At 31.1% G+C, this 18,869-nt stretch overlaps 5 protein-coding genes across 11 annotated transcripts; 4 read left to right on the plus strand and 1 right to left on the minus strand.

The window, feature by feature from the left end:
- Positions 1 to 305: 305 nt before the first annotated feature.
- LOC114933731 (uncharacterized) lies at positions 306 to 1,879 on the plus strand. The gene is made up of 4 exons (XM_029306313.2): positions 306 to 513; positions 642 to 743; positions 1,397 to 1,545; positions 1,691 to 1,879. Exons 1-4 carry the CDS (start codon positions 453 to 455, stop codon positions 1,811 to 1,813), a joined length of 435 nt encoding a protein of 144 aa, XP_029162146.1. The 5' UTR covers positions 306 to 452; the 3' UTR covers positions 1,814 to 1,879.
- Positions 422 to 7,959, minus strand: CSN3 (COP9 signalosome subunit 3). Of its 2 annotated transcripts, XM_029306311.2 has the most exons (5): positions 7,692 to 7,959; positions 7,031 to 7,288; positions 5,692 to 6,416; positions 4,617 to 4,881; positions 422 to 820 (listed from the first exon to the last, which is right to left on the minus strand). In XM_029306311.2, exons 1-5 carry the CDS (start codon positions 7,744 to 7,746, stop codon positions 786 to 788), a joined length of 1,338 nt encoding a protein of 445 aa, XP_029162144.1. In that variant the 5' UTR covers positions 7,747 to 7,959; the 3' UTR covers positions 422 to 785. The 2 variants fall into 2 exon arrangements, with proteins under 2 accessions (XP_029162144.1, XP_085344906.1); XM_085488780.1 differs by lacking the exon at positions 422 to 820 and having other exon boundaries at positions 4,528 to 4,881.
- On the plus strand, positions 1,818 to 2,130 carry LOC146724852 (uncharacterized). Its single transcript, XM_085488793.1, has one exon. The coding sequence runs from the start codon at positions 1,876 to 1,878 to the stop codon at positions 2,128 to 2,130; it is 255 nt and encodes an 84-aa protein (XP_085344919.1). The 5' UTR covers positions 1,818 to 1,875.
- On the plus strand, positions 2,286 to 2,967 carry Nrk1 (nicotinamide riboside kinase). The gene has a single exon (XM_029306312.2). It carries the CDS (start codon positions 2,294 to 2,296, stop codon positions 2,888 to 2,890), a length of 597 nt encoding a protein of 198 aa, XP_029162145.1. The 5' UTR covers positions 2,286 to 2,293; the 3' UTR covers positions 2,891 to 2,967.
- Positions 7,960 to 9,303: 1,344 nt separating the features above from the next.
- LOC114933733 (dynein regulatory complex subunit 11-like) lies at positions 9,304 to 16,870 on the plus strand. Of its 6 annotated transcripts, none has more exons than XM_029306314.2 (10): positions 9,305 to 10,126; positions 10,441 to 10,651; positions 11,172 to 11,449; positions 11,774 to 12,083; positions 12,430 to 12,714; positions 12,974 to 13,218; positions 14,967 to 15,254; positions 15,568 to 15,660; positions 16,269 to 16,386; positions 16,664 to 16,866. In XM_029306314.2, exons 1-10 carry the CDS (start codon positions 9,623 to 9,625, stop codon positions 16,771 to 16,773), a joined length of 2,442 nt encoding a protein of 813 aa, XP_029162147.2. In that variant the 5' UTR covers positions 9,305 to 9,622; the 3' UTR covers positions 16,774 to 16,866. The 6 variants fall into 6 exon arrangements, with proteins under 6 accessions (XP_029162151.1, XP_029162147.2, XP_029162150.2 ...); XM_029306317.2 differs by having other exon boundaries at positions 13,070 to 13,218; XM_029306316.2 differs by lacking the exon at positions 16,269 to 16,386 and having other exon boundaries at positions 16,664 to 16,870.
- Positions 16,871 to 18,869: the final 1,999 nt, after the last annotated feature.

The following is an 18,869-nucleotide window of genomic DNA, read 5'->3' on the forward strand; positions in this document are numbered from 1 at the left end:
GGAAACATCCTGAGGATGTTTGAATGTCCTCCAGATGTTCTTTGGATGTCTTTCAGATGTGTTGTGTGCTGTTAGGAATATTATAATTGTATAGTATTATTTTATATTATTTAAATTAAATTATTATTGTCAAATTAAATGAATATTATTATTATTATTATTATTTATAGTATTATCTTACATTTTAAATTTAAATAAATATATTTTACTAATGGATCATTAATTGAGTATTTGAATTTCGCGCCGGCATTTCTAGTTATTTTTCATTGGCTCAATACATATTACGTCACTACGCGTGACGTAATTACATGCGCAATGGTACTCTATTATTTACGTTGAACTCGTGAACGTCAACTAGTAGAGTAGCCAGTTAAAAAGAATGGATTTTATATTCGTCGAATGAAATATTTTTTTCGAAAAGTAAGCGGGTCAAACTAAACATTTGTTGAGAAATGTCTAAATCACTCGTGCACAAAAGCTTGGAATTATTAAACGAGAAAGATCTGCGTAAAGGTTAGTTTATTGAAAGACCGCGTGTCATACGTGTTCAAAAATAAACGTGATAGAAAAATATAATAATTTACATATAATAATTATGAAATACATGATTTTTATACTATATAATATAAAATAATTTGTAGAACAAAAGAAAAAGAAAAAACGTAAAGACGCCAGATATAAAGGAGTTTTGGATCTAATTCCCACTAAACACAGGATCGTCTCCAAACAACACGAGAAAACAGGTTAATCATCATGATAAATCCAAAACATCATTAGTCGAATTATCACTTTTCAGATAGTTTAAAGCTGGCTCCACAATCTAAAAAAAAATTTTTAAGTCCATAAAATTCACTGTTATGAAATATATATATATATATATATATATATATACACACACACACACGAAATATATAAGAATGTTTTAAACAAAAGTTGTAGTTTAAAAATCAACTTTAAAATCTTAAATAAAAACTCATTTTTTATTATATCATCTTCTACCAATTAATTGGAACAACTTTTGTCTGAAACATTTTTTCTAAAAATGCCTCCATTGACTGTGAAATGTATTTAAAATGAAAACTACTTTTGGAAATAGTTGACCTTGAGATTTTTTCATAACTGCTGTCAAGGTCAAATATATGTCGCCATTTCATATATTTGTTAACGCTCTACAACTTTTGTATAAAACATTTTTATCTATCACGCCCAGTTTTCAAAATATTTTGCATGTATGGATGGTCTCAGACACCCTGTATATATTATTATGAAACTTTATATATATGTTAGAGTAAATTATTTATTTACTGTTACATATATTTTACTACATTCCTATTATATTACTATATTAAATTATTTAATAAATATAGATGACTAAAAATAAAATTCTTTTTTCTAGATTTTGATACAGTTTTGGCTCGATCTAACAAAACTACTCTTTATGAAACTCAGAAATGCATAGCTGCTCAACAAGATCCTACTGAAAAAAATGTGCAACGACTTCTTTCACTTAGCAAAAATCATCTAAATTCTGAAACAGCAAACAAAGTATGAGAAATCTCTTAATTATTTTATTAATCCTCTGTTGTTTGCACATCCATAAGATATCATTTTACTCAAATTTGTTATGCTTAGAACTGGAACTAAAAATACAATATTTTGAAACATCTCTGAATAATGATTTTTTTTTTAGTTATTGCATCGCGCCATCAAAAAAAGATACAGCCAACAACAGGAGAAACCTAAAGAATCAGAGCAGACGGCTTTCACTGAAGAGGACTTTAAGAAGTTTGAACAGGAATATTTGCAGACATAATTATTAACAAAAAATAGGACAATTGATTGGTAACATTTGCTTGCAGCAAATTGCAATCTACAATGCTTGATAGCGATCATCAGAAGGGAAAAGTAATCTTAATATTGGCATTCGTATTGTTTCTTTATTATACTGTCTGGGTGCTTGGTCTGCCATTTATCGACGACGACAGATTCAGACTTCTCTTCTATTCCCACGATCTAGCTCTGATGGTTCCCGCGAGCCTCGGACTATTTTTCATCGGCGGTTTAATACTCTTCACTATATACCATGTGAAACCATATTTGTCCTTATGTAAGACAGAAAAGATGGAGTAACAATTTTAATAGAAAATTGATGTTGGCAAATAACTGCGTTATCATCACGATACGTCGTAACTCACACATACATCTAAGACTCACGTGATATGAAACATGTGATAATAAGTATCTGTTACGTAATGCTATATCATTCCGCATTTGCTCTAAATATTTTTCATATATGTCGAGTGATACAAAAATGAAACAGTGGCTGGTCATCGGTATATCCGGGGCGACCTGTAGCGGAAAGAGCACCTTAGCTAATAAAATCCGCGACAGTTTTTCAGGATCTATTATGGTGCATCAAGACGACTATTTCTTGCCATCGAGCGATCCACGTCATGTTAAGATACAGGAGTTGAATCATTTGAATTGGGACCTGATAACGAGTCTGGATATGCAGAGAATGCATTCCGACGTTTTGAAGATACTTCAGTCTTGTGAAAAGAAGGATGCTATGGCTTCGAAGAAGACGATTTTGATACTGGACGGTTTCTTGCTCTTCCAAAACGAAGATATCACGAATCTGTGTGATCTTAAGTATTTTTTGACGCTGTCGAAGGAACAATGTTGGGAGCGAAGAAAAAATCGTACGTACGATCCACCCGATGTACCTGGATACTTCGACAAGGTGGTATGGCCTGAATATGTAAAATACAAAAATGAAGTTACCCAGAAAAGCGAGTTGCATGAGACTGTAAAGTTTATCGATGGATCCAAGAATATGGAAGAAATTTATGAGACGGTTTCCCAGGAAATCAATCGATCGTTATCTTAAAACTGTACCTCAATACAACCGCTTTATGTAATAACGATGAAATTTTCATTAATTAAATAAGTATTATTAATTTAAAATGAGATTTTTTGTACACATCCCGAAAATAAATGAAAATTGTAGAGATTTCATATTATGAAGATGTACTATTGCAAATTGAGAATTAATTTTCGTAATTGGAGTATGTATATATGTGCATTATTTATATATATATATATATAATATATATATTAATTATAACAAAATCTGTTTCGAACGCATTGTAAATAAACTAGCAATTTCAAATTATTTATATAAAAAAACTCCATTATTTTATTATTTTTATTAATAAAAATATACCTTAATTTAATAAAAATATAATTTGTGAAAATTTAATTTTAACTTTTTTTACTTTAAAAAATTCTGATATAAATAACTAATATTCGAGATTGATTATGAATAAAAAAATTATTTTTTGTAGTATTGTAAATTAACTCATAACTATTATTTATAAATATTTCTACAAACAAAGCGACACGTCGAATGCAAAAATATTTCTCTGTAATTATACAAGTCGACAAAAAATTTGTCAAGTAACTCTAATAAAAAAATAGATGTTATTTATGAATTTTCGGCTACAAAAGAAATTAAAATATTTTTTCATATTGAAATTTAATAAAATTGTTTTGATTCGGAAAAATTTATTCCAGTTATTTTAGAATTGTATTTTTTTTCAAATATTTTTAATAAAAAATTACTATACATATATTAAACTACAAAAACAATGCTGTTCCAAGGCTCCATCACGTCAAGTTTTAGTTATTTTGAATTTTAAGATAAAAAATTAGCGAAAAAATGTTTGAAAAAAATATAATTCTAAAATGATTAAGACAAATTTTTCAATATCAAAGAAGTTTTATCAAATTCCAATAAAAAAATATTTTAATTTAAAAAAATTATTTAAATTGTTTTTAATTTTTGTTTTACTAAGTCACATTAAAATTTCGACATTTTTATAGCAAAAAATGTATTTAGAATGAACATATTTATTATATTTTTTCCTCTAAATCGCTAATGTTAGATTGTGACGTCAGAGGCGAGAAAGCACACGCTGAAAATTCTTAGATACCATTTTTAAATGAAAAAATATTTCGATGAAATACTATTTCAGATGGTTTCAGCAAACTTTTAAAATACCTCTAAAACTTTTTTTCTCTTGTCAATCAACCGTGAAATGATCGTGATATCAAATTTTGTCAAAATGACTGCACATGTGCAAAAACCAGACGAACTGGACCTCATTATAGTTATTTTACAGCTGTTGATTGATTAAAAAGTGAGTGTGTTAAAGCCATCTGAAGTGCTATTTCATCGAAGTATCTTCTTATTTCGAATTGGCATCTAAGAATTTATAGCGTGTGCTTTCTCGCCTCAATCTAACATGACTGTAGCAAAAGGATCCAGGAACCATAAAATTCAAAATAACATTAAAACCTGATGTGATGGAGCAATTTGGACAGCGGCATTATTTTTTGTATACAAAATCTACAAGAAACACTCTGATTAAAGTTACTTGACAAACAATTTTTTGTCAGCCTGCATTATTATTATTATCCGAAAAAACGGGCTTTCATATATTGAAGTTTCAACTCTCAACAAGATTTCCCATGATTTCTTGTAATTTTTTAATAAAGATAACACACAACGACATATATATGTTACATAGAATAGGTGTTCTGTTTAATTTGACCTTGTGCATTCGTAACGTTCGTTGGTGCAGATCCGGCGGCTTGATCATCCTGATCGTTCTGTCCGCAAGCCTTGCGGACATATTGCGGCGTAAGAACGACCTCCTCTTCCATTTCAAGCACCCGCTTGTCTAATTCTGTGCACGCTGCCATTTCCCTCTCAAAGTTCGCCAACATCTGGGGCGAGTTGTATTTCTCAGGATCATCGTGAAACACTACCATACCATCCTTCTGATTAATAGTCGCAAAGATTTCGCCGTCCTCGATCTGAAAATATATGAAAATCCCGATAAGAATGAGCAAATATTTTAATTATTTAATTTATACAAATTCTTAAGATCCATTTTTGTGCACACTTTTGTTTTTACTGATTGAATAGAATAATATGTAGAAACAAAGCCTAAATTAATTTTAAAAATTAATTTTTTTTATTTTTCTATATATACTTTAATCGCGGAAAAGTATTTATTAATCTATTCAATTACTAATAAAAAAAAAGCGTGCAAAACATGATTATTTTGTCAGTAAAATAGGACGACTTCAGGATCATTTTAAGGACAAACTCTTTGATTTGTTAGAATTTTTTTTTTTTTTAACAAAACTAAATAAAAATGAATCTCAGTTATATATTAAAAAGATAGAGATGGTAAAAAGTGAAGCTTCAGACCTGTTAAAAAAAATAATAAAATCTTATTTCAAATAAGTTTATTGATTTTATCTTCGCTGCACAAAACCAATGTGCCAAATTTATCGAAATATTTTTGTATTTATGTATTATTATAGGATTTTTCATCAGAGTATCTATTCAAATTTTGTAAAAAAATTCCCTAATCTTTCAGATTTTTTCGTTTAAAATTCCAGATAAAATCAGAAAACTTTATTTTTTAAAAACAAAAATTGTCAATAAAATCACGAGTTAAATATTGCAAAAATATGTTTCTCAGAAGAGTAAAGTTATCAAAGACAATTTTTGAACAAATTTTTCAAGTCTCAATAAAATTCTGAGAATTCTTGGATTTTTTCAAGCTAAAAAAATTCCTAACAATTTTCGATTTTCCAGAAAATCACGAAACTCACCATACTTAAGATATACTTTTCCGCTTCGGTGGGACCAGACAGCTGAACTCTGCTCGCGACATCACTTAAGCTAAGCGTGAGGAAAGTCTTGGTCAACCTTTGTATATTCTTCTTGTACAAGAAGGCAAGCACCTGTTTTACGAGCCCCAAATTGTGATCCCTCACGAACACTTGCTGATACTTAGTGATAATGTTCTGCACCTCCTCGCAGCTGTTAACCAGATAGGCTGTAGCCAATTCCTGATACTGCTGGCTCAGCGGCTTGATGTATCTGTTGATCACCTGGCTCGTGTACCTCGGCAGGCTCAACACCTTTCCGTGCAATATCAGCGAAATTAGAATGTATTTTTTATATGCCTCCAGCATGATGTAGCTGACGGCCATCGCGGGCGTTGTCACGCATACTTCGAAAAAATACAATGCCCGATCGTAATTCTTCAGCACCGTATATATCATGCCGCCGTAATAATAGTACAGTAGAAAATATTTCGAATCGAACTGGCCTCCCTCCTGACTAATGCTCGTGATATCCACGTCGAGGAATTCCAGCGCCGGCTTGAAGCACTTGGACACAAGACATAACAGACAAAGATCAGCATGTATCGAGGTCAGCTGGCTTTCGAACAATCGTATTTTGCGTATCGCGCGACGCAACAAATCGATTCCTCGTAACGGGGTCTTCAGCTCCATCAAGCTCTGTGTGAACAGGTGACATAACTCCGCATCTGTAATACATATTTTATTAACGTCACGTATAACAATAAAGAATAAAAAAGAGCCGAAACGTTCGCCATCACGTTTACATCAATGTATCTACTTTAATATTAAATTTTGATGAAATATATTACTTTTATATTTGTTTCATTTTATTATAATAATTTTACGCCTTAACAATTGCAATGTTGCTCTCATTTCCAGATCTTATGAAGATCAATTTAGTTAAATTTAAGTAGAGCTATAATTGATTGCTCATCAATCTAAATTTATGTATAAAGAATAATAAATATGATTAGATAATAAATAGACACTAAAATTAATTTTCAATTTTGGAAGCTTTGTAGTTGAATTCTGCGAATATTTTCCAAATATACATATTTAAAAAATTATTTGTTTTTCATAAAATCAAGGACTCTGTGTTTAATATAAATCCATGAAAAAGCTTCTTAATGTAATATACCTGATCGCAGTTACATTTAATTATATAAGAATTACAAAATGACAATCAAGCAAATTTGCAAAACAGATTTAACATGTAATATACCTGATTACAGTTACATATTATGTAAGAATTACAACATAACGATCAAGCAAGTTTGTAAAAAAGATTTGACATACTTACACATATCTGGCGCAAATCTAACTTGCTCCCCATTACATCCGATAATGAACTCCTGAACCTGACTGAACAAAACTTTGTGCGCATCTGGGTTATTCCCATTGGAATTGGGCAATGAAAACTTTGCACAAAGCACCGCCAAGATACCTAAGGAGTGCTGTTGCAGCTCTAACGTTTCCAAAACATTATCCAAATGCTGTCCATTCTTCGTTAATACTTCGGAACTTTTGCTTATGATGTCATACAACTCCCTGAAATTGCCTGCAACATACATAATGTTAGAAAGCTTTGTTACACGATTGGTTGTCAAATAAAAAATTGTTGTTAAAAACATATAAGCTTGATACTCCAAAAAATCCATCATTCAGAGTCTAAATATTTTCAATTAATATGAAATAATGTAAAATATGAAATAATGACGCGTAAAATCTGAGAAACTTAATTTTTTTAAGAAGAACGAGGAGTGATTTTTTAAAATGAAAATATTTAACATCACCCAATTTTTTTGTTTTTTTACATATCCAATTCTTTTGTCTTTATTTAGAAAATCTCACGCGTCATCGTGCGATTTCTGTTCCTTTACACATCCTCCGTTGAGGTTAGGTTGAGGTTAGCAAAATCGCGAGGATTTTCGCGAAAGCAGGGAAGAATCGAGGATTCGTACCTTGCTTAGAGAGCGTCCGAACGTTATTTACATATTGCTCCAATGCCGATGCCATTATTGCAACGGGTGCTTCCTTGTCATCACCTACGAGGTTCAGCCTCGGGCCTTCGGGCCTCGTCTTCTTATTTACAGAGATGACAAAAATCGTACAAGCGAACACTCGACCAACGAGACGTACGCGTTTTTAAACGAGGGGGATGGGGGATGCAGAGAAGAGGGTGGAATTTCAAGGTCTCTCTCTCTCTCTCCCTCACGCATGCGCACGAAGAGCTCGACCAATCACGTGTCGAATAGAGACCTTGTTGGTTGATTATTGTATATGGCTAACTTCAGATTTCTCTCTTTACGCAAACGCGCGATCGGTTCTTTATTGTATATCTAAACACATTTTTATATACTCTCAGTGTAAACGTTTTTTTTTAATGATTTTATATATTTTTTCATTATTTTATTTTTTGTGGATTTGTTATATTTTATATGTATATATAGTTGGCGAATCAACTTTTCGAATTGATCTGAACGCTCTCGCGCGACTAAAGCGCAAAGTTTGAAAGACAAGTAATAAATTGTAACGAATATAAGGAGACAATATCATTTAAAATAAAAAATTTAAATTATTACATTAAAATTGTTCAAAAATTATGTTATACATTCAAAACAAAATTACAATTACAAAAAGACATATATTTTAAACTTTATTTAAATATTGATTTTATAGTATTTCTGTATTATAACATAAAAAAGATTAATTAAAATAAAACATATGAAGGAAAGAGAAAAAATAATAAAATGAAAAAAGTGACATTTGTATTCATTTTTTCTCGACTCAATTTTTTATTGATATATGTTATTTGGAATACATTTTATATTTAAGTAAAAATAATAATTAAGTATTATAGTAGACTTTTCGAAATGAGTGCTTATTAATTTTATAAATATAAATTTTTTAATAAATATCGAAGTAAAATATCGAAATAAAAATCGAAGGAGTCTCGTTGTGGAAAAAAAAGAATTTCAGTTAAAATTGACTAAAACACTATTAAAAAATTTTTTTTAATTATTTCAATATTTTATTTAAAAAATACATTCAAAAACGAAAAAAATGACCACCTTATTAATGACAGTATATTCATTTTTCTTCAAGTTATAAATATTTGAAATTTTTTTAATTTTTAAAAATCAATATTTTTAAAAATATATAACTCGGAAATTAATGAAGATAAAAAATCTGAAAAAATTCATGAAAGCTACTTTTAATAGATACAAAAAAATAAAAAAATGAAGCAAATAAAAAATGGTTGGGGAAAAAAGTCGTTGATTTGGCATGGAATGCTCCATATGTATAATACATAAGCGGTCTTAAAAATAATATTATCTGAAAGTTATTTAGACAAATCGTCATATAATTTTATCTTTTATCTAGATATATTTCAAACAAAATCATTTTTACTTTATCCAAGATGGATTGATCTTATCTCTATGGTATCTAGCTAATTTTGAAATCATCTAAACACGAAACTGCAGATAACCATCAATCAGTTCTCAAAATATTGATTTCTAGAGGGGATTTCTTTTTGAATTCTGTTTCATCCATTTTCAACTTTCTCTTCAATGGCCTTTTTCCAATAAAAGTCTAATTCCAACCCTAACAGCACACATATCTTGTAGACGTTCAAAGAACATCCTGAGAATATTCGAATGACCTCTGGATATCCTCTGAATGTCTTTCCAATTATGATGTGCTATTAGGGAACTTTATATCCTCCCTTTGTTCCTCCCTATAAGATTTCTACCCGATGAGGTCATCATCGTATATAGTTGCCAGGTAACCGCGACAATCGATTGTTAGCCGTAGCTATGAGAATCGCGGACAGAGGCCCGATACAAATTTCGACAAGTGTTTTCGAACGTCAAGCATTCGTCAAAGAAAAATGTCGAGCGCGACATACGACGAGCTCTGGAGGGAAGCCCAGACGTTGCTCGCGGAGACGGTGCAGACGGACACGGTGCTCCAGGGCGCGAAGCCGCAAAAGGATCGCAAGAAGGCTCACGACGCCGTCTCGACCTTGTACGTCCGCTACATCCTCATCTGCAACAAGCTCGAGCGGTGTTACGATCAGGTGATACAGCCGCAGAAGCGTCTGCTGCTCGAGAGATCGCTGAACGCAAGTCTGGGCAGGGTGTTGGAGCTTAAACACGACCTGGTCAATGTTGACCTGTCGGAACACAACTATTACGACGACGCGTTGCTCGAGTGCGGCGTGACGCCGCAGGAGGCCGAGATCCAGGTGCCGAGGTACTACAGACGCGGGCGAATCGCGGAAATCGAGGAGAGACGGAAGTTCATCGAGGACACCCTTCGAAATCTGGGCGCGCTTCACGAGGCCGTAGTCCCAAAAAAGATCACCGAGTCGCAAGCTATACGACTTATTCAGGTATTACGAAAATTTCATGGTTTTCTTATATGTTGCAGCTTTTGACTTACTGAATGAAAAAAGGAATTATCTTAAAGCTATAAACAATAATACTCGCAAAACCCAAGTCTTTGATTGGCTGTAAATCAGTACCTATACTTGTTCATTATTTAGCTTTCAGTCTATTATATTTTTTTGTTCAGACATTCACAACGTATGAGAAAACTAGCTGGTTTCATCAGGATCCAACTTAAGAGTTCTGGGATTATAGGATTTAGAAGTTTTTTTTGGTAATTTACACATTATGCATGTCGTTCATAAATTTAATACTCCAGGCCCACGAACGAGCAAGACAAGGTAGATTGCGGTATCAGTTTATGAAAGAAATCCGTGAGATGAAAGAAAGATCGACTACTAAACCAGAAGTTGCTGAGCAGGATGAAGCGACCGAAAAGCTCGCAGCGCAGAAAATTCAAAAGATGTGGAAAGGCTATATCACCAGATGCCACGTTCGCAAGAGACGCCTCGAGGAGATGCTGTTGATAGGTAACAAATAATTTCAATTTATTAAATTTTAATCATTTATTTTTCTACTTAAAATATAATCTAATCTGGTCTTTCTTTCTTTTGAAAAAAAGAGAAAAAAAATAAATATATTACAATGAGGGAAATTCTTTAGTGAGATTTGTGTCTTTAGTGAGATTTGTATCTTTAGTGACATTTTGTAAAAATAATATAGTTTTGTAGATATACAAACAGAGATGTGCATTATTTAAAATAAATGTATTTAAAATGGAAATACAAAATGTGAAATGCATATTTTGCATTTTACAACTATTTTGCATTTTTTTTTTATTTTAAATGGGTTTGGACACTACCATCTGAACATTTTGGACATTTTGTATTTCATCTCTGTACACAATAAGCGACAATTCTAATCTTATCTGATACCTTTGAAAGCATTAATTGTTTCAATAAAGAGAAGCAAACATATATTTATTGGTTGTTTTATTTTAATATTTTATTAACATATATAATATATTAACACGCTGAGTGTTTAAACAAGGAATGCTGCAGCCTAGTCAAACGATTACGGAAAATGTCAGACGAGCGGAGAAATTGAAGCAGCAAAGGTACGAGAAGCAATTGGATTTTCAGCAACAATACCAAGATCTAATACTGGAAGCGAAAGAGAGAATACGTAAGGAGAAGAGCGCCATAATGGAGGAAAATATCAGGAGCGAAATTCGAAATTGGATCGACACTTATTTCCAACAAACCGGGAAAATACCCGATTTACCATCCGCCGAGAGCGGTGGTTCGCGCATGATTTTCAGCAGACAGGTAACGTCATTTTCACATCAAATGATGTCGTTAGACGGCAAAATAACATCATTAGATGTCAAAAGAATCGCGTTCAGCAGAACAAACTGCTTATTGTTAGTAGCGTAAATTGGTTTTTGCTTTAAGAACCAACAGTTGTCAAATAGCTACTTTTAAATTGATGATGATGTCAACTTATGGTTTTGAAAGTGTTGTACTTCTTATAAATGTTTTTTGAATCTTATACAACTGATTGATTAAATTACTACCATTCTTATACAACTGTTTTATGGCTGATTTAAATCAATTTTGCTGCAACGTTTCATGAACTATTGCCTTGTTTAGGGAACTGAAAGTACCGTGAGCAAATCCACGGCGGTGTCATCGAAGGAATCGAAGAAATCGAAACGTTCGAAATCGAAGAAAGATAGCGAAACGGAACAGTCGGAGGACGAGACAGATCTGGGATTTAAATCGGTTCCTTCCAACTTCCTACCGGAATTGATACAAGCAAATCAGGAGTATCAGGACGTTTGGAGGGACAAAGATGAATCTACAAACCCGATGCAACTACCTTATCGCGACATGATAGAAGCTGAGAAGACGAGGGAAGTTGAAGACGAAGTCAGAACAGTTGTGGATCAGGCGATAAGAAGTAGGTATAGATAGATGGGTGATAAAAAAGGAACTGATAATTCTTCGAATCATATTTACGAAGATTAAAATAGCGAGAAAGAAAATCTCGATTCGATCTAAATAAATTGATTTTACATCTATTTGTTTTTTTGCTTCATTTTGAAAGCAAGTATTCAAATTACTGTAGCATGAAAAATATGCAATACTTAACATAACAACTCCCTCGTTTTTTTTTCTGCCGTGTCGATTCAAAATATTACGAAAGATATATAGAGAAGAATTATTATAAAGAATATTATGTAAGATTATTAAGAACGGATTTGCCAAGACCCGCATGATTGCTGATAAGGCAATGTTACAATTAGACGATATAGAGGCTCTTCAGGCTGCGTTGGACAGAGACAGAGGATTCAAGGGAAAACGGGCGAAGAAACCGCAAAAACGTCTTCGTAGAAGCGGAAAGAAAAATAAAAGGAAGAAAGAGAAAGATCTAACGCCCGACAGAACGACCGAGTCTCTTTTCGAGGAACTTCTCACGCAGGGTATTATTAAGTTACATCGCGAGGTTTCCCTGGACGAGTTTAAGGGCGAAAAGTCATTCGCGAACTACGATCTTCGTATGAAAGAGAAAGATCCTCTTCCAGCACTTGGTACATTTGATATTAATTATTCTTCTTCTCTAAAACTTGAAAGATTATGATGACGCACCTATACAGAGTAGTGTAAAAAACATGTACTTTATTTTTTATCCTTCTCAATATAAATACTTTACAACAAATAAAAGTTTCCTACGACGTCTTTTTTCACTGAAAAAAACTGCTTTCTAAGAATTTGAAAGAAACAAACTTTGAAATAGTTCTGAATCAATTTGAAATACACGCTTTATAACGATTAATCGAATTGTACCAGGTGATATAAGGCAATTGATTGCCGAGTACTGCATACTTCCGATGGGTAATCAAGTCCTGAGAGAATTTACACCACTTATACGATCTGTTCTGATAGCCGGTCCCCATGGTAGCGGCAAAAAGTTGCTGGTAAACGCGATCTGTACGGAACTCGGAGCTACGCTCTTCGACATCACGCCGGCAAACATAGCTGGCAAATATCCCGGTAAATCGGGATTGATCATGCTCGTCCATTTAATCTCGAAGGTTTGTATCAGGGCCAGACATATAGAAAGTTCCCCGCACTACAATCTTATATAAAATGGATTTTTCGGTTCAATTAGTTGATTTTTTCATATATACAGGATTGGATAATAACTAATTAATTAGTTAAAAATTAAAAAGTTAATAACTTTTAATTTAGCTTAGTTAATTTAAAATGTATTAACTTTTAACTTCAACTAGTTATTTTTTGTTTACATTACTACTTTATTCGTTAATCTTAATTATTTTTTGTTCAATAGATCAAGTTTTAACATATGTAAAAATCAGCAGATTTTGTTAAGATTTTATTTTATATAAAATTTTATAATTATATTATCATTTATATAAAATTAGTGCAGAATTTTTTAATTTATATAAAATCCTAAATGAAATTAAGTCCCAATAAAATCAGCTGATTTGCTCATAGCTTATGATCTACTAAACAAAAAATATATAATAGGCTCAAAGCTAAATAATAGACAATTTACTGATTTACAATCAATTAAACATGAAAAACTCGAACTTTGCGAGCTGTAACTCAATAATTATCCACTATTTAGCTTTGAGGCTATTAAATTTTTTGTTTAGCAGATCATAAATTACAATATATAAAAAATCCATTTCACATAAGAATTAGTGTGGGATACTTTATTCGATTAAACTCAAACTTGGGATTGTTTATTATCTTAGAATAATTATCTTAGAAAATATTTGACATTTTTCTCGTCACTTGATTCACATAAGCATTTATTCAGATAGTCTAATTATTATCCACAAGGTGAAGATATAAAGTTATGACGAAATGGATGTATGATATAACAGAGATGCTCTTATGAACATGGACTTCTTGGAACGTGGAAATTTGTGAAATTAAGTAACAATATTGAATATAAACTTCGGATTATTTATTATCTTAGAATAATTATCTTAGAAAATATTTGACATTTTTCTCGTTACTTGATTCACGTAAGCATTTATTCAGATAATTTAATTATTATCCACAAAATGAAGATATAAAGTTATGACGAAATGGATGTATGATATAACAAAGATGCTTTTATGTGAACATGGACTTCTTGGAACGTGGAAATTTGTGAAATTAAGTAACAATATTGAGTAAAGTTTAAACAAAAAGAAGAAAACTCGCGAATTTCTTCGTTATTTTCACCTATTTGTAAAAAGTTCACAAGTTTCAAAAAATTCAGTCTTTATATTATACTATAGAGCAAAGATTCAGCTTTAAGAATCCATTCTTAAAATTGCTGTACGATAATTTTTAACAGAGTTGTGAACGATTAAGGTAAAAATGGCATTTTCTCTTGAATTTGCAATAACTTGATAAGGAAAGATCAGAGTTTTAAAAAAAATAATTTTGCAGGGAAAACTTCAGGCTTTAATGAAAATGTCAAAAAATTTTTTCAAATCTTGTGTATATGACATGTCTACAAAGTGAGAAGGAAATTTTCCATTTCGTATGTTCGTCATTTTTTGTATGTAAAAAATATCAAAATTGAAAAAAAATAAAAGAAGCTATGATCTTTCGAAAGTAGAGATATCAAGCTTTACCTTGAGCAAAAACTTTTTTAAAATTTAAATTATCATTTTTCGAAACAAAGCTACAGCTATTTAAAATTTGCCTATTTTTTAGACAATTTTTTGATCTCTTAATTTTGAAGAGTGTATTTAAGCAATTATTTCATCAGCCATCGCACATATTATATAACATTGGACAAATTTCTATCGATATTAAGGTATCACGATTGCTGCAGCCGTCAGTGATTTTTATGGATGATGCGGAAAAACCGTATGTAAAGAAAGTACCAAAAACGGATAAGACCGATCCGAAACGTTTGAGGAAAGATCTACCGAAACTGGTCAAGAATATCACAGGCGAGGACAGCGTTCTGCTCGTCGGGACATCCAGCAAACCTTGGGACGGCGATCAGAAACTCTTATTTCAGACCTACGACAAAGTAATCTACATTCCTAGACCGGACTATGGCACTGTGTCTCTCATATGGAAGCATCTATTGTACAAAGTGAGTAAAAAAATATGCGACACAAACAGGAATTGATTGCAAGAATTATCATTTTATGATATATAAAATATTATGTCTCTCTTTTAGGCAAAAATTATTTATTTTAATAATAAAAATTAATCAATTATATTATTTATATATTTTTTTTTACATTTTAAGATATATTTTATATTTCTGTTATTCAATACTCGTATTCCTATTTTCGTTTATGAATAATTATAATTAGGAAAATATCGAATAATTGTGAAAAAAAAGATTTATGTTAAAAATTAATAATTTATATTTACATATCTCTTATCACATTTTTTTCTAGTACTCGGGTATTAATCGTCAGTTTGATACATCGGCTATGGCTAAAGCGTGCGACGGTTTCACCATCGGCACCATTTTAGCAACGATTAACGAGGTAGATAATTAGAATTACAAATCTTGACTTTACAATATCTAGAGATATCTAGGGTAAGATACATTTAAAATGTATCTAGATACAAATACAAATTAAAATGTATATATATAGATACAGATACTCAGCAGATATTTTAAAAGTATCACAGATAGATATCAGATATTTTTAAATTATATTTTAATAATTAATAGTAATACATGCACGCAAAGTATACTGAATAAATCTCTCTTTTAATTATTATTTTTTTATTTATACCTAACACTGACAATATCTAATTACTAATTTTAATTAATGATATCAAATAATACTTATATTCGCTCGTATATTGTTAACAACAAGAAACTTATTTAAAGATCAACGTAACGAGCACTTATTAAGGTGATATAAAATAAACAATTTATTCAATCTATATTAATTAATGATATTATTTATTAATTATTTTTATTATTAATTATTATTTGTTACTTATAATTTATTACTATTTTTATTATTTTTATTTATTATATTTTTATTATTTTATTAATTTTTTTATTTAATTTTTTAAATTTTTAATTTTATTTAATTTTTTTATTTAATTATTATTATATTATACTATATATATTATGCAGGTGATGACTACAAAACGTATGGTACAACTGCGAACACATCCTTTAACACATGCCGAATTAGTGAACGCGTTGAGTTTCAAGGATTCGGTGTATCGCGAAGAGGAAGATGCATTTTTAGGTTTATAACAATACACGTGTTATTTATCGTCCAAAACACGTGTTATTTATCGTCCAAAGATGTCTTAAATTATTTATTTATATAATTTCAATTTTCCAATTATTGCTTATATCGAAGTAATTTGTTAAAATAAATATACACAATTATAAATTATGATTATTAATATAATAATCTGTTAATTATACATTATGTATATTTAATGTATATATATTCCACAAAACTATATTTTACTTTCAAGACTTTTAGCAACTTTAAATTTGTAATTTGACCTTTTCAGCCTGGTTTTCCAAGACGCCAACCTGTCGACGAAAACAAAAGGCTCTTGAATTGGAACTGGAGAAATTGGACGAAGCAAATGACTCGCAAAAAAAGAAGAAGGGAAAATAATAAATATAAAAATCTCGTGTAATAATAAGATTTTGTATTTCATATACAATATACAATAATATACGAGGGCAGTCCGATAAGTACTTAGCCTCATCGCCCGATGGTGCCAGTATCGCCAGAGAGTTTTACTATCGTGTAGTACATTCTCGCGTAGACGGCTACTGTCAAAATTTCAGCCGAATCGGACTCGTAGTTTTGTTTTGACCGCGTGTGGAAGCGGGCGTGTCCGCGGATTTTAGAAAAATGGAAAAAGAGCAATATCGGTCGGTGATTCGATTCTTGTTTTTGGAAGGGAAATCGCGCAGCGAAATCAAAAATTCTTCATTTCGACATCTTTGATTTCGCTGCGCGATTTCCCTTCCAAAAACAAGAATCGAATCACCGACCGATATTGCTCTTTTTCCATTATTCTAAAATCCGCGGACACGCCTGCTTCCACACACGGTCAAAACAAAACTATGAGTCCGATTCGGCTGAAATTTTAACAGTAGCCGTCTACGAGAATGTACTACACGATAGTGAAACTCTCTTGCGATACTGGTACCATCGGGCGATGAGGCTAAGTACTTATCGGCTGCCCTCGTACGTATATTGTTGATTCGATGTCTTTTCACGATCGGATGTCAGTAGAGGCGGAAAGGAAGGGGAAGTAAAGAATGGAAAAAAATAATTTTGGCGTACTATTCTTTTCTTGTAAACACATTTAAATGCAAATTTACTACTGTGTAAAACAACAGAGTTATTATTTAATGTTAAGTAGTAAGAGACACTTCCGTTGAATAATTAATATATATATATATATATTAAGAAGAATAATATTTTTAATGCATTTTTAATTAAAGCATGTTTATTTAAGAAGAATAATATTTTTAATGCACTTTTAATGCATTATTTTATTTTAATAAAAGTGCAATATTTTTTAATGCATTTTTAATGCAATATTATGTGTGTATATATATATATATATATATATATATATATATAACATTTATTATTTACATTTTTATTATTACAACAATTGTTGCACCTATGCAATCTTGAAATAAAAACAATGCATTAAAAATATTATTCTTTTTATGCAAGTCTATATTTTACATTATTTATTATTGCATTATTATATACATACGTTTATTAATTATATAAATTCATTTTCAATTATTTTGATGTGTGAAAAAATAGAGATTATATTTTCCGTTTAGATCATTCATTTTGCAGTGCACTCCGACGAAGTACCTATCTGATGAATTTATACAAAAATCATGTGCACATGATCGTTGTATATGTCATAGGTCAAAGCGTGACCAAAGCTATTACGCCACATGATTACGATTTTTCGATATAAACAGCCGATTCATATAAATCTACGAGTATATATACATATAAAATTTATTAAAAATATTATTTCTTATAAAAATTTCTTTTTGCTAAATTCTTTTCTAAAATAAAATGTATCATTCTCCGCTATACAGAGTATCCCAGAACTAGCGGAAAAGTTTTTAATGGCAGATTCCTAATATCATTTAGAGATGATTTTTCCTTAGTGAAAATATTGAGGAAGGTCATCATTTTTAGCATGTTCCTAATTTTTGTTATTAAGTAGCTTTATAACTAAGCCTTATATTAAAATTCTATTAAAGCAAACTACCTAAAATTAACTAAAGAATGTAGTTCTGTTAATATTTAATTTTCACAAGGCTTAGTTTCCAAAAAAGCCTTTATTTTCAACTACTTATAATTCGAAAATGATTAATGTCTCGACATTTTCGCTGAGGAAAAATCGTCTCCGAATGATACTAGGAATCTGCCATTAAAAACGTTTCCGCCAGTTCTGGGACACCCTGTATATATGAAAAAAGAAAACGGTGAAATTCTACTATATGAAAAAAATTATTTTCTAGAAAATATACGTATTTTGGATAGCAAGAAACCTTTAATTTCTTTTACCACCGACGTAGCATATTTTTGTTTAATCGCATATGACATTTATGATGATATCTGTTAATTTATAAATAAACTGAATGGTGATTAGCTCGTATAAAGCAAGACAGATCGGCACATAATTTCTCATTCTCGTCGTCGCGTTCACGTGATATTGC

Source organism: Nylanderia fulva, unplaced genomic scaffold (assembly GCF_048542155.1).
Source record: "Nylanderia fulva isolate GAGA-0341 unplaced genomic scaffold, ASM4854215v1 Scaffold113, whole genome shotgun sequence".
Lineage (NCBI taxonomy): Eukaryota > Metazoa > Arthropoda > Insecta > Hymenoptera > Formicidae > Nylanderia > Nylanderia fulva.